The sequence below is a fragment of the Melopsittacus undulatus genome, chromosome 5 (assembly GCF_012275295.1).
Source record: "Melopsittacus undulatus isolate bMelUnd1 chromosome 5, bMelUnd1.mat.Z, whole genome shotgun sequence".
In the NCBI taxonomy this organism is placed as follows: Eukaryota; Metazoa; Chordata; class Aves; order Psittaciformes; family Psittaculidae; genus Melopsittacus; species Melopsittacus undulatus.
Window position 1 is genome coordinate 21,409,845 of NC_047531.1, and position 13,307 is coordinate 21,423,151.

At 41.4% G+C, this 13,307-nt stretch overlaps 1 protein-coding gene across 2 annotated transcripts in view; it reads left to right on the plus strand.

Moving 5' to 3' along the window:
• PLXNB2 (plexin B2) overlaps window positions 1–13,307 on the plus strand; it is a 252,062-nt gene that overhangs the window by 209,041 nt on the left and 29,714 nt on the right. For both annotated transcript variants that reach the window (XM_005146097.3, XM_031046334.2), the window contains exons 19-21: window positions 10,471–10,607; window positions 11,255–11,422; window positions 13,025–13,133. In XM_005146097.3, the coding sequence (XP_005146154.2) occupies window positions 10,471–10,607; window positions 11,255–11,422; window positions 13,025–13,133 (414 nt within the window). The remainder of the gene's footprint in view (window positions 1–10,470; window positions 10,608–11,254; window positions 11,423–13,024; window positions 13,134–13,307) is intronic.

Here is a 13,307-nt window from a genome sequence, read left to right on the forward strand (position 1 = left end):
GGCACAGGGATCAGTGTCTCAGTACCTTCACTTGAGGTCATCCTGTGTGGCACAGCATCCAGCGGTTCAGTTCCTTCACTTAAATCATGCCCAGCTCCTTCTCAGCTTGCAGGGAACTGAACCTGTTTGTCAACTGCAAGTTTTCAGGAGGAACAGGAGCCTTTCTCCTTGTATGGGGAGGGACCAGTTATCACTGTTTTCACTGTGTGTTCTGATCACCCAAAGCACTTCACACTTCAGCTTTAGCAGTGACCACTCTAAACACAGTGTGTGGTAGCATAGGACAGAAGTGCACAAATAGTGCATAAGGAGACAATGCAGCTGCTCAGCCTTGTGCGTACACCAAAGGTGTTATCATACTCCCCACACTCTCGGTCTCATACACGACTAATGTCTACCACTAAAATCACGAAGCCAATTGTCAAGTAGATTAGATATAAGGAAGAATGGTTTTTATGGTGAGGGTGGTGAGGTCCTGGCACAGGTTGTCCAGAGAAGCTGTGGCTGCCACATCCCTGGCAGTGTTCAAGGCCAGGTTGGACAGGGCTTGGAGCAACCTCGTCTAGGTGTCTCTGCCCGTGTCAGGGGGCTGGAACTGGAGGAGCTTTAAAGGTCCCTTCCAACCCAAACTATTCTATAACTCTAGAAATACTGCTACATTTGGCTCTAGTTGATATCCAGTCTCAACAGTGAGATGCATTTTTAAAGCTGGATTGATGAGGTCAGTAGTCGGCCTAACACAGGGCTCAGACTCGTGTTTCTGCCCCCTCTGACAGAGCAGTGCATTTCTGAGCCTCCATTAAATGGGTCAAAATCCAGTTAAAAGGGAAACCATGGTTTCAATTTAAAATGATTTCTGAACTAAAATGTCTAGGTCCACAAGAGTCTGTGTTGTGCAGTAAATACTTCATCTATACCTGCTGCATAACAGGGGAGGAAAGCTCTATTTGTCCCTACCCATTAGCGTTGTTCAAGTCCAGCCATTCCAGTGAAATTAAATTCTGGTAACTCAGTCCTCCTCCATTTCTGTTCTTTTGCTATAGTCAGGATCAGGCAGTAACCATTTTCCCCTTTAATGAAACAGAAATGAAGTGATGCTAAATTTTAATATCCAGCTATGCAGCACATCTGGAGCACTGACAGCTTGGCTGGGCTCTGAGCAGGTGGAGCAGTAACATGGCTAAAGGCCAGTCTTGCTTTTTGGTTTGTTATTAACTTTATCTGATTTGCTTGTTACTATAACAGTGAAAAACAGTATCAAAGGAAGGAATTAAGCTCCTCCTAGATATATAGCCCAGATTTGCTGAACCCATACAAAGCATGATTCCTTTCTCAGAATACCACTGAGGGCTTGCAGCTGGTTCTGGGATCTCTAGCATCTGTTTGCAAGTGTAATTCTGTTAGTTTTAGGGTATACAGATTAAAAAGACTATATTGTTTCAGAAAGCTCAAATACATGTAAGATGGTGAAATTAAAGGTAGAACTTCACAAAAGTGTAATACATTTCTGAGGTGCTGGAGGTAATTTAGGGACTGGCTTAGAAAGAATGTCTTTTAGTAAATCAGGAAGTCTATTTACCTAAACAAGATGAGATGAATCAAAAGAGTGGATAGAGTCTGATCTAAAAACAAACATGAAAATGACTATTCACCATACTGGTAGTTTGAACGTGAAACTGAACAGCACAGTTACATTTAACAAGGTGCAATCTTCCGCTTAATCTATTCCTGACTTGGCAGTTTCCTCTTATTTTCATCCATCCTATGCTTTCCTTCTTGATGTTTGAAGCGATTGCTCTGGGAGTTCTCACCAGTGCAGTGCCAGTAGTGCCACAAGGCTTTTGTGGAGGAGTTTAGCTCACTCCTCGATTTTTCTCCCCAGTTCTTTACCTCAGCACATGGATTTTACACTGTAGTTGTGAGACTTGGGTGGGTTTTTGCAAGGAGAGGGGAAGGATATTACATGCTGGATGCCATTACGATTTATGTTGATAAGCCACACATCTGCAGCAGTCTGGAATTGCTTCCAGAGGGTCTTATTTTATTCCTGAGTCCTGAAACACATCTTGTTTGTGTGCCAGCCTGCACAGGAGCCAGAACTTCTGGGTAGCTGAGAGTTTTAGCAAAGCTGGCCCTTCCTCATGTGGTTATTATTAGACTTAATTCTCTATCATCTCAGCTATGCACTTAAATACACATCCCACCATCCAGTGCTCATGGTTCTGCTTGAAAGCTGCCAGTGAACCCTGGCCATGTTGATAATGCAGACTTTCCAGTCATGCATGCTTCCACTTCTCCATCAGACCTGTCAGCAAGGCTCTGTGGTCTTTGCAGAAAATCATGTGGTGTTTGCCTCACGATCAAAAGATGCTGCCTGTAGTCCAAAAAATTACTTGTTTAAAATATCAGTCCTTTGCATAAGCATCCCATCCACAGCACACAGCACGCAACGTGCACTGCCAGGCAAATCCTGTGCCTGGGCACCTGCACTGCCTGGAAGCATTTGATCAGCTCACATGGTGTGAGAGTTGAACAAAGCAGCCCTGGAAAGGCAGGACTCAGCTCACTTCTCTGCTGTTGCAGAAATAATCCAGGAGCTGAAGCCTGGCTTGTTGTGGATGCTGTGACAAGATGAGCTGGTGGGTCAGGTCAGCCACTGCGGTGAGCACCAGGCTGCCAAGAGCACACAATGGAAATCTGGTTCAATATCCTGTGAGTGGGTGGCTTGTCTGCAGAAACAAGAAGCAGGCTCCTTCAAGCTGGAGAACGGAGGGAAGTGGAGAGGGAAAGAGCAGTTCCTAATGATTTCTGTGCCCCATTCAGAAGATTAATTTAGCTCCTGTGGTTACCTTTATAGCCCATGAAATGACATTTTGACCTCCAAGGAGGTAGCTGGTGCCTACAGCACTTCATGGTCTGTGCCTTTAATGCCTTGAATATTGTGCATTATATACAAGGCCTAGCAGAATAATTTGGCAGATGATTTTGGTAACAAGCCAGTGGTTTTACAGACCTGCTTCAAGAGCCAGACCTTACTGCTGCTGGGGCCAGGGTGAAGAAGGTGAAAGGTTACTTGTGGAGGAAAGGATGGATGAGATAAATACAGAGCAATAATGTACTCTGTACACTCGTGAAAATCTTACGCACATGCCTGTGTATTGACATCAGGTCCTTGACAGCACCCCTGTGCTCTGCTTTTGTGGAAGCACAAGAGCCCATTCCTGCTTGGAAGATGTGCTCTTTCATCAAAGGCAAACCCCCAACCAGAGGTCACAGCCCACAGGAGCTGGCAGGAAGGAGCTTAGGTGGCTTTGCCATTTGCTGCCCATCATGTCCATTTGAACACATCCATCTGTTGCTGGCTTCCCCTTGTGCTGCAGCTGGCATCTCTCATGGCATCAAGGGGATATACTCTGCCACATCCTCTTTTCCCTCCCCAGTTGTCTCTGCTTGTGGTCTGGCACAGTTAGGTTTTCTCCAGCACCCCCCTTTGAAGCATAGACTTCATGCCAAGGTTTTTTTGCATCTCTGTTAAGTCTCCCCTCCTCTGTTTCCTTCCAACTGTTCCTGAATTTCTGGCCCCTCTTGTGATCTGCCAGTAGGCTCTTTGGTGGTTGGTTGTTTCTCTCTTTGATTTTCTGCATTAGTGAAGGATAAAGTGTAACCAATTTTCTCTTAGTGGTGTAGTTCTTGGGCTAGAAACTGCCTACCTCAGATGAATACTACAGCAAATAGTATCCCTGTTTAGAGGGTCATGCCCAGGAATATGAGAAGTTGAGGATATGCTCAGCGACAGACAAGCAGAAAAGTAGAGAAATGGGAAAAGAAGAAATGCAGAACCAAGCTGATGCTCCATAGGTGTGCGCTCCTCTTGTTCTTGAATACTGTGCAAGGGACCAGAAGTGAGCTCGCTGGACATGACAGTGTAAACCAGGAAAGCTGCAAAGCAAACCAAGTCAAAAAGAGCATAAACCAGCCTGGCAGATCAGATCCCAAGTGTAAGTCAGCTGGGTGAAAAAGAGGTTGAGGAAATGGTTCTCTGTTGCACCTGCATATCTTTAATGAGAAAATTGCAAAGAAGCCGGATAAAAACCAGAAAAGAATAGGAGTAACCCCACTGTTAGCCAGGTAGAAGCTGTGCTTTGATTTGACACAGGCAGACCACAGAGATCTAAAATGCTTGGAGCTCTCTGAAAGCTTTTTCAGCCTGTAAAAGATATCTTTTACTAAAACTGTAATCAGAAACCTGAAGAAATACGAGATCGCTTTTGTAACCATGCAGAAAGACAAACCACAAGTCATAAAAAATTGAAGAGTAAAAAGTTCATTCTAGATTAATAAACAGGCTGAAAAATGTAAGAGCTGAAATGTGAATGCTCAGAGGATCTGCAGTAGCTGTGTAAGAGCAGCAGTCATGTACACTGCTAATAAGTAAGTTCGTGTCAAAATGTGATTATATGTGGAACAGACATGGAGATAATTTACCCTCTAGCATGCAGAGAGAATGAAACGACAATGAAAGCCTCTCTGTGAACAGATTTGTAGGTAGGAGACAAAGGATACAAGCAAAGAAGAGACTTGCATCTGTGATGAAGAAAACAGGACACTGGAAAAAAGCCTGAGTGTGAAGTCATATACATACTTGGGCCAGTGTAAGATGGCTTGCCAGTGCTTTTCTTTTTTTATCCCAGTACCTCTGTGCTGACAAAGCACAGAGCACCGCGGGGGACGTGCTGATAAAAGACAATGACATTGCTGTGAGGCAAAAGCAAAAAATATAGTTGGTGAAGCTCAGGTTGGTCCATGATGAAAAGATAAGGCAGTGACACACAGGAATGCGAATGCCACGTAAGGGAATTCATTGGTATTACAGAGAAAATAAACAGATTTCCTGCTAAACAAACTAGCACTGTTTGGGCATTATGTAATATAGGCAATGTACAAGGACTTGGAAATTGTCATTGTCTCACTGCTTCAAATTGCAGCAGATAAACACAGCTTTTGGGTAAACCATATCAACAGGATGGGCACCAACCACAGTCACAAAAGCAGAAGGGGTAGCCTATTCATAGTGTACTATCCTTCTAGCAAAGCTGCCTCATAGTTATCAAAGCACTGGGAAAGCTGCTTTATCAGCTCAGGCGTACTAACCCAGCAGTCTGGTGCTGCATGGGAAAGTTGAGTTGCAGGTAGACTTTGAGATCTCTAGCTCAACATTATTACACCTAAGTGGGATTTAAGGAAGGTTTGTATGTGAGGTATGTAAAATGTTTGTATTTCCCATGACTGGGAAGCTACAGTCTCTATGGATCTACAAGCAAGAAATCCAGTCAGATCAAATTATTTCTTCAGGATAAACCATGCAATAGAGAGCAAGTTGCATCTGTTGGCAAGCTGGTCTATATGATCATTGTATGTGTCTTCCAAGTTGGCAGTATTGGGCTTATGATTGGACTTGATGATCTTAAGGGTCTTTTCCAACCTAAATGATTCTATTTATTCTGAGCATCATAGCTGTGGATGTGCATGTTTTGCCAGAACATGCCTACAAACACAGGGCATGATCATGAGAGAGATCATAAGACACTTGGGGATCCCAGCTGTGTGAAGTCCCTCTCCTAGGAGATGGCTTACCAGACTGGGCAAGAAACAAGCTTAAGAACATCTGACAGACATTGAAACAGGCTTTTTAAAACTAGACTATCAAAAACCCCACATAACAAGGTAATTTGTTACTGCAGAAAATATTTATGCTCAAACATTAAACTACCTGGAAGATATGAACAGTATTTTCCTGGTGACAAAAGGAGAAGTATAGGCCTGAAAGAACATTCCTCCCTTTCAAGCAGAATAAGAAATAGACTGAAATATGTATGAATCGTGATTTTCTACACTTTAAGGAATTATAAAACAAGGGTTAAATTAGAATTTGTAGGGTTGTTTAAGTTTTACTGTGTCCATGAGAAATGAATTATTGCCAAGTCCTCACAAGGGCTGATGTTTTCCAGAAGAATTATTACAAGACTGCTTCAAATTCCATATAGGACACATAATCAAATGTTCTGCTTACCATCATAATTGCAATGAGCACTGTGGTGTGATGTTATAGTGGTTCAGTGTGCTGTGATGTTATACTTCCCCGGGCACCTTTTGACTGAGCCAGCAAAAATCCCAAGGTGCAGAGGGCTGAAAATGAAAGCAGGGTATTTATTATGAAAGCAGGCATACCTCTGATTCAGAGACTGAAATGAGAAAAGGGCAGAAATAAGGAGAGAAAAAAATCCTTGAGGGGATTTAGGAAAGGTGGCATCACTGATCTTGCACTCAAGGTCCTGGGTTTATCAGTGCTGTTTGTAGTGGTTGAAGATTCAGTGTCACTCAGGGTTGAGTTCAGACTAAAGAGGTTTGCCTCTTGGATAAAGCAACATTTTTATTATCCCTCAAACAAGGTTTGCAGTGAAGGATTTACCTTTTGCCCTTCATTTTCCTCTGCAAGGAAAAGGAATGTCATGAAGGGCTGTGGTAAGCAATGTAGAGCCGTGGGTTAGGTGTGGCTTTGCTAGACTGCATAAGATAAGACTGTGTAGGGTGAGACTAGACCAAGCAGCTTCCAAGGGTCTGTGCCTCTCTGTCCCACTGGTGAGTGCCATGTCAGCCATGGGAAGGGGCTGTCTTTAACTTGGGTAACATGGTCTTGTTGAAAGCTTGTACCACCAGTGATGGTACTTTTCCACATTATCTTGGCAGTCAGCAGACTATCATCCTCCTGCTGATCCTATCTACCTAATTGCGTTTCTGCAAAATGCTTTCTGATGGAGCATTTGGATGACCCAATTTCTTTTTCTTTATTGGTACTCTTAAGAAGACCACCAGGTGGGCTGAGGTAACTTTGTTCCTTGAGCCCCCCATGAATATTTTAGGAGAGCATTAAAACTTGCTCATAACAAATTGGTTTTTCAATAAAATGGTTATTAAAACTGTTCAAATTCTTGGTAATTTATTTGAACTACTTTTTTTTCTGGCAGGTCCTTAAGAGGAAGGAAAAGGGAAAAAATGTGAAATGGAAAGTAGCAAGTTAAAATTAATCAAGTCATTTTCCTGACAAGTTTACAGTAACAGTGTTACTATGCTTTGTCTTAGCAGTTATGCTGAAGAATTCCTCTGCACATAGAGTATAGTTGAGCTTCTCCTTATTAGATCATCTTTATGAGGTGTCCACATTATTTGTGTCTGGAGAGCTCTTGGTATTTGCAGAATTACTTTAAACAGGTTAAAGATGAATACTTTGTATTAAGCTGGTTTGAGGAACTGCTGCAAGGACAGCAATTAAACAGAAAACAAGGGTTAAATGTAACTATTCCACCTCCTCCTTGGCTGCTACTGGTGTTAGCTGCCACAGTGGCTCCTGGCCTCAGTTCTCCATTCATCCTGAAGATGTGCCTGTGCTGTGGATGAGGTGAGGGGTGGGTGATGTGTTCTCCCACCAGCTGTAGCTGGGCTTTAAACTTCAGCAAAGTTGGAGTCTTGCTAGGAAAGAAAACAGATTCTGAGGAAAACAGAACAGATACTTGTTTCTATTTCCCCTTGCAGCTATGTGAGTCAGAGATAACTTCTCTGGTTACCTACACATCCCTGTTCCTAGGGAGGCAAAAGGAGGCCACTGCTGAAAGGTCCCTCACCGAAAATGGTGCTGGACAGTTCAGCTTCAAGTTCATGGCTCACCTGATATTTACTGGTTGTTACCCATCGGATAACCCAGCAGAGCTCTAACAGGGTGGTTATTTCACATAAAGTGGTGCGTGGTGCTTCAGAATCTTTTCTTGTTGCTTTCCTTCCCACATCCTTACCTTAGAGGCAGTGGAGGGAGTATTTAGAGGAAAGGCTACAAATTTTAGTAGTTTTTCTGAGGTTCAGCAATACCGAATTTGTCCATTCTGATTCTTTCATGGTTCTTGGGGGGATATTTTCATCTGAAAGCTATCCCAGGCATGCTGTGCAGCTGGTCATTACTGTGGGGTTCTACTGTGGGTGATACAGAGGTCCTGAACAGTTTATAGGAATTAAGATTTAATTTGAAATTGTTAAAAAGTATGGGTTTCTGACCATGTGGTATTAATGTAATTGGTTCATTTTTATAAACTATTCATTGGCTGTGTTATTTATATGAAATTTGACTGTATTTTTTTTACCAACAAAGTGTGTTACAAAAAAGCACAAAGGAGTTTTTCTCTGAAGGGCATGTCTAGACTTGTGTTAATTTAAACTTCAAGTGTGAGTTTTAAATCTCTACCCCCCTCAAAACTTCTTATTTACCCTGGTGTGACTTATTTCAATTTAGCTTAAATGACCAAGCAATTAAATCCAAAGAAGAGCATGCACAGAGAGGGTTGCATAGACATAAGTGAGCAAGTTTTAGTCAGTTCTGTTGTATTGAATCAGTGCTCCTTTTTGCTTAAAAACATGCTTTAAAATTACTTTGAGTCTCTTCCCTACATAAAATCTTGTAACCTGAGTGATGTATTAAATAAAATTAAATCAAAGGTTAGCTCACGAGAGCAGTCATATGCTCCAGCAACGTAGATCTTGAGGATTGAAGGGTTTACAAACAGATTTCTCTCAGGGAAGAAAAGCAATTGACACCCAATTAGTGTTAGAGCTATTCCTAAAGCTCAATGACTTGAGAGCAAATTACAGTTGTCATTGCGGATTTGTGAAGTGTGCTGAACCATGATGCATTCCTTCGGAGGGAAGTTGCTCAGATGTGAAAGTCTAAAATAGGCACAGCAAGTATGAGTTCCCCGTGTTTCCATAAAATCTGTGCTTCAATAAAACAAATTTGTAAAGTTACCATGAGGTCAATTGGATGTATTTTTACAGATTCCTGCTGTTTGTTAAAAACCTGTCAATAGCTCACTGAGCTTTGAGCTGAACTGCACATCAGTCCCACTCCTCCTTGCCATTCCTGGGCCATCAGTTGTGTAGCTGTAAGCTGTCACAGAGATGGCAGTCTGTGCCTGAGCAAAACAACATGGGGGAAGGGATTTTGCTGCATAACTAGTAAGGTGTGGGCTTTTTGCTCTCTGTTTCTGAACACAATTTTTCCTCCTAAGAGTGGGAGATCAGTGCAGTCTGATGGTGATCAGGGAAACCATCAGCGAGGGAAGCTTTTAAACTTGTTTGCTCTTCCTTTATTTGCATACGCTTCATACTGAACAGCCACAAGCCTGGACTTTATTAACAGTCAACCGTTTTAGCAAGATTATGCACAATGAGAAGGAGAGCAGATGTAATTTACAATTATACATGAGATCGGTGTTGCTTATTTGACTCATTTAAGGAAAGCTTATGTTTGAATATGGATGAAGAAGCACAGTTATACATCAGAAAAAGCATTACCTATTCACAGCCTCCCTAAGCTGCTGAGCTGGTATACTATAGCAAATGCAGGGTCCTTCACAGCAATGCCCCTGCCGCGTGCTTGGACCTGGCATCCTACCTGTGTGTGGGACCACCTTGTGCCTGCATGCACAGCAGCCACCACCCCGGCACGAGGGCTGTGGCACGTCTGCTGGCATGGTCAGGCCATAGAGCCAACTGGTGACCCGTCTCACATGGCTTCAGTCAGCCTCTTGATTCAGTGGCTTCAGTGTTGCCCTGAATAAGGATGCTTTTCTCAACTGGAAGCAGGGATAGTGATGAAGCAATTAAAAGAAAAGCCCTCACTGTTAATTTACATTATTTGTCATAGATCCTGGAACACAATCACGGAAACAAAGACTGAATTCAGAACAAAAGGAGGGAACTTGACAAATTTAAATATCAAACAAATTTCATAACAATTTTGAAGCGTGTCTGCTGGTTTCAATTGGTCTTCAGAAATCTGCTCCAAGGTTCTAAGTGCATAAAGTTTTGCATTTTCAGATTGTCTTTCTTTGCAAGCTCATTGCTTAAGAATAAGATAACAATTGTACTGCAATTAAGAGCCTTACAAGATAAAGGGAATCTTAATATTCTTTCTGTTTGGTACAAGTTTTGAAAACCTTGCTGTGTCTCTCCTGTAGCTGACACAGAATATAAGAAAGGGTGAGGAACGGTGAAGGTAGGCTTAGCCTAAAGAAAGAAAATTCTTAAAATAAATACAAAACCAGGAAATCCAACACAAAGCTCTCACAAGCCTAATGGCAGGTAACTCTACATTTTGTAAATAAGGAGTTGAGATTCATATGAAACCCTTTATAGGAATTCATATATGTAGAATACAGTATGGGAAAAACATAAACACATTCCCATAATCTGTTACATCTTCCTTAAGCTTGAACAATGGAATATTTTGTTTTATTTTAGAAGAATTGTCCATTATTATTTTAGTTTTATGATTTTTCAGGTAGCAATTTAGCTATTATACCAGTTAATACTGGTGTAAATTTTATTTTCATTTTCTTCATTGGCATGACCATCTTCTCTTTGCAGGAACCTCATCCTTCTCAAATAAGACCTCAAAGTGGACCACAAGCAGGTGGGACAACACTTACCATCACTGGTACAAACCTGGCCACTGGTTCCAAGAAGGACATTCAAGTTTCAGTCGGTAGCCAGCCTTGCAATGTGTATGTACCCTGAGTAAATAACAATACAGAGCTGTATTCTAACAAAGCACCAACCTTTTCTGGCCTTTAGAAACTAAACAAATCCATTGTCTATCTCTTTGTGACTCATCCCATGCAATGGGGTTCTGCTCATAACCTTCAGAAACTTGCTCAGAGGCTCCAGCTGGGAGAAGCACCAAAGTGGGAGAACTTGGATATCCAAAGGTTTTTCCAGTTTCAGCTTTCTCTACTTGAATGGCTGCTCCAAACCAAACCATGCTTTCACTCAGCAACTCCTCAATGGTTCCATATAAAATCTCAATCTTCTAATGCCCCTTGGCTTGCTCCTCTCATTTCTTTTTCCTTTTATTGATTGCTGCCTTTCTCCCCTTCCCCCTCAGGAAAGAAAAGGAATCACATGTAATGTGCTGACATTGCATTGCTCTTGTGTTTGTACACTATTCCTTTTCATATCCTACATCTTTTTTTAAAGACCCTAACTGATCTGAGGAAAGTGTTGTCTCCTCCTGTAACTACTCAGTGCCTGGCACAAGTAGAGCCTATGTTTCGTTGCTTCTGGAGCACTACAGTAAAGATTACAAATCATGTTACAAGTGGTAACGTTAGTAACAGAAGATGTTTCCTCTTCTTTTTCTTTTCCAATCTAGCACTGAATTCGGAGATGAGATCGTTTGCATTACAGGACCTAATAGCAAGGTTGAAAGTGTTCCAGTCACAATGAACTATGGGGGCACAATAAGTACTGTACCACAGCAGTTTTCGTACCGTGAGAATCCTACTGTCACCAAGTTCCTGCCAGTAAATAGCTTCAGCAGGTATCAAAACATTTGTCATAACTTCATTTACAACTGGGTTAAAATGGGTAATATGTAATAAACCTATTACATGTAGAACTGTTTGAAAAAAAAAAACGCTTGTATTCTAGCCATACACACATTTAGATATGTAGAGTTTGTGATCTTAACCGCAGCTGATGTTTAAAAGCATTCTGTTTACCTTTGAACTTTAATCCCCACTTCAAAGGTAAATCCTGAAACCAGAAAAAGTAATGAGCTTCTTTTAAATGAAGATGCCTCAAAGAAAGAGGTTCAAAGCATTTCAGCTTGATGTCAGACAACATGATCTTTGTGTTTCTTACAAATCCTTATCCCATAGGATAACATATATAAAAGGTTTCTAATGAAAAGGTTTCTAACAGTTCTTCTATTCAGCTTTTAATAAGTATGCTGGGAACAGAGGAAAATTATGGCTTGTCATCTCTTTGTCCCATGAGGAAAAAAGTATCTTTTTAGGAAATCTAGATCAGAGTTCAATAATGTTTTTAAAAGGTATGCTCTCTTCTATGGTGGTACTCACTAACACCACATCTGGTAACCATTCCTTCTGGAAAAAACCTCACCCAGTACTAATTGTGAAACCAAAGAAATGTGTGCCACTCTTATATTTGTAGCAGTATGGCAAATTATTTGTATAAAAGTCCTTGCAGCATACCTCTGGTTTTGAAAGTCATTCTGTGACTGATACAGGGATGAACTGATGGCCTGGATTCACGCTGATCTCTGCTGTTTGCTAGTATTCTGGTCTTTCAATGGGGCAGAGTTAGAAGAGAGAGATCATGATGTTTCCACTTTCTTTCAGTAAAAAGAGCATCATGACCATACAGACAGGGGATTAAAAGTAAAATTGGCTGTGACTACCCTTGGAGAAATTAGTACCTGCCTCCTTGAATGTTGAGTGGTCACTTATGCCAAACAGGATTTGGTTTTAATATTTGGCTTTAATTTTTGGTCTGGGGGGGGTTGAGGCCTGGAGGGCATTTTGGTAGATCAACAGTGATTTACTTTACAGGGTTTAAAATACCTCTTTTTTTTAGCTCTATATAAACTGAAACTTACGTTAATGGATTGCTTTGAAGATTGCTATCCCTCTTAATTCATGTTACTTTGATGACTTTAACTCCCACTGGCCATCTGCATCCATTCTTCTTCTAATGCAAATGTATTGTTTTTTAAACAATGGGTTGCAAATGAAAGGAAGTAGAGAAGCCTGGTGCCTGCAGACCTGTGAAAAATAAACTCTCACCTTTGTCTCTGTGTGTGTGGTAGGTGGAGTGATTTTAACAAAAACTCTGGCGAAGTAAAGCACGCAAAGATAGGCAACAATCAAAACCCACAAATACTGGCAAAGCATTTGTACTTTTTTTATTCTGCTGTTTTAAAATGAGTTTGAAGTTGACATCACTGCTTATAAGTTCTGCAGTCATGTATAGTTTTAACAGAAATCCCTTTTGTAGGATATCTAATTGTCATACAGGCATTATATAGGTGCTTCCGGTGGAAGTAGTAGTAGCGCAGGATAAAATACTGTTAGTGGTAATTTACCAATGACTTGACTTCTCTTTTAATTCTGCTTTTCAGTGGAGGAAGAAATATTACAGTAACTGGAACCGGTTTCGAGCTCATCCAGAGTTTCTCATTGGTGGTGTATGCAGAGCGTCCAGAAGCAGGGAAAATGAGTCTCAAAAGGGTAATTTTCTTTCTTTCCTCACAAAGGCATCTCATTAGCTGCATAACACACAGTCTATTCAAAAATGCATTTCAGTTCACTCACTGGACTTCACTGGGCTTGGTGTGGAATAAGGTTTAAACAGATTTCTGGGTCTGTTCAGGGTTTCCATGGGAGAAGCACCCACTCATACCA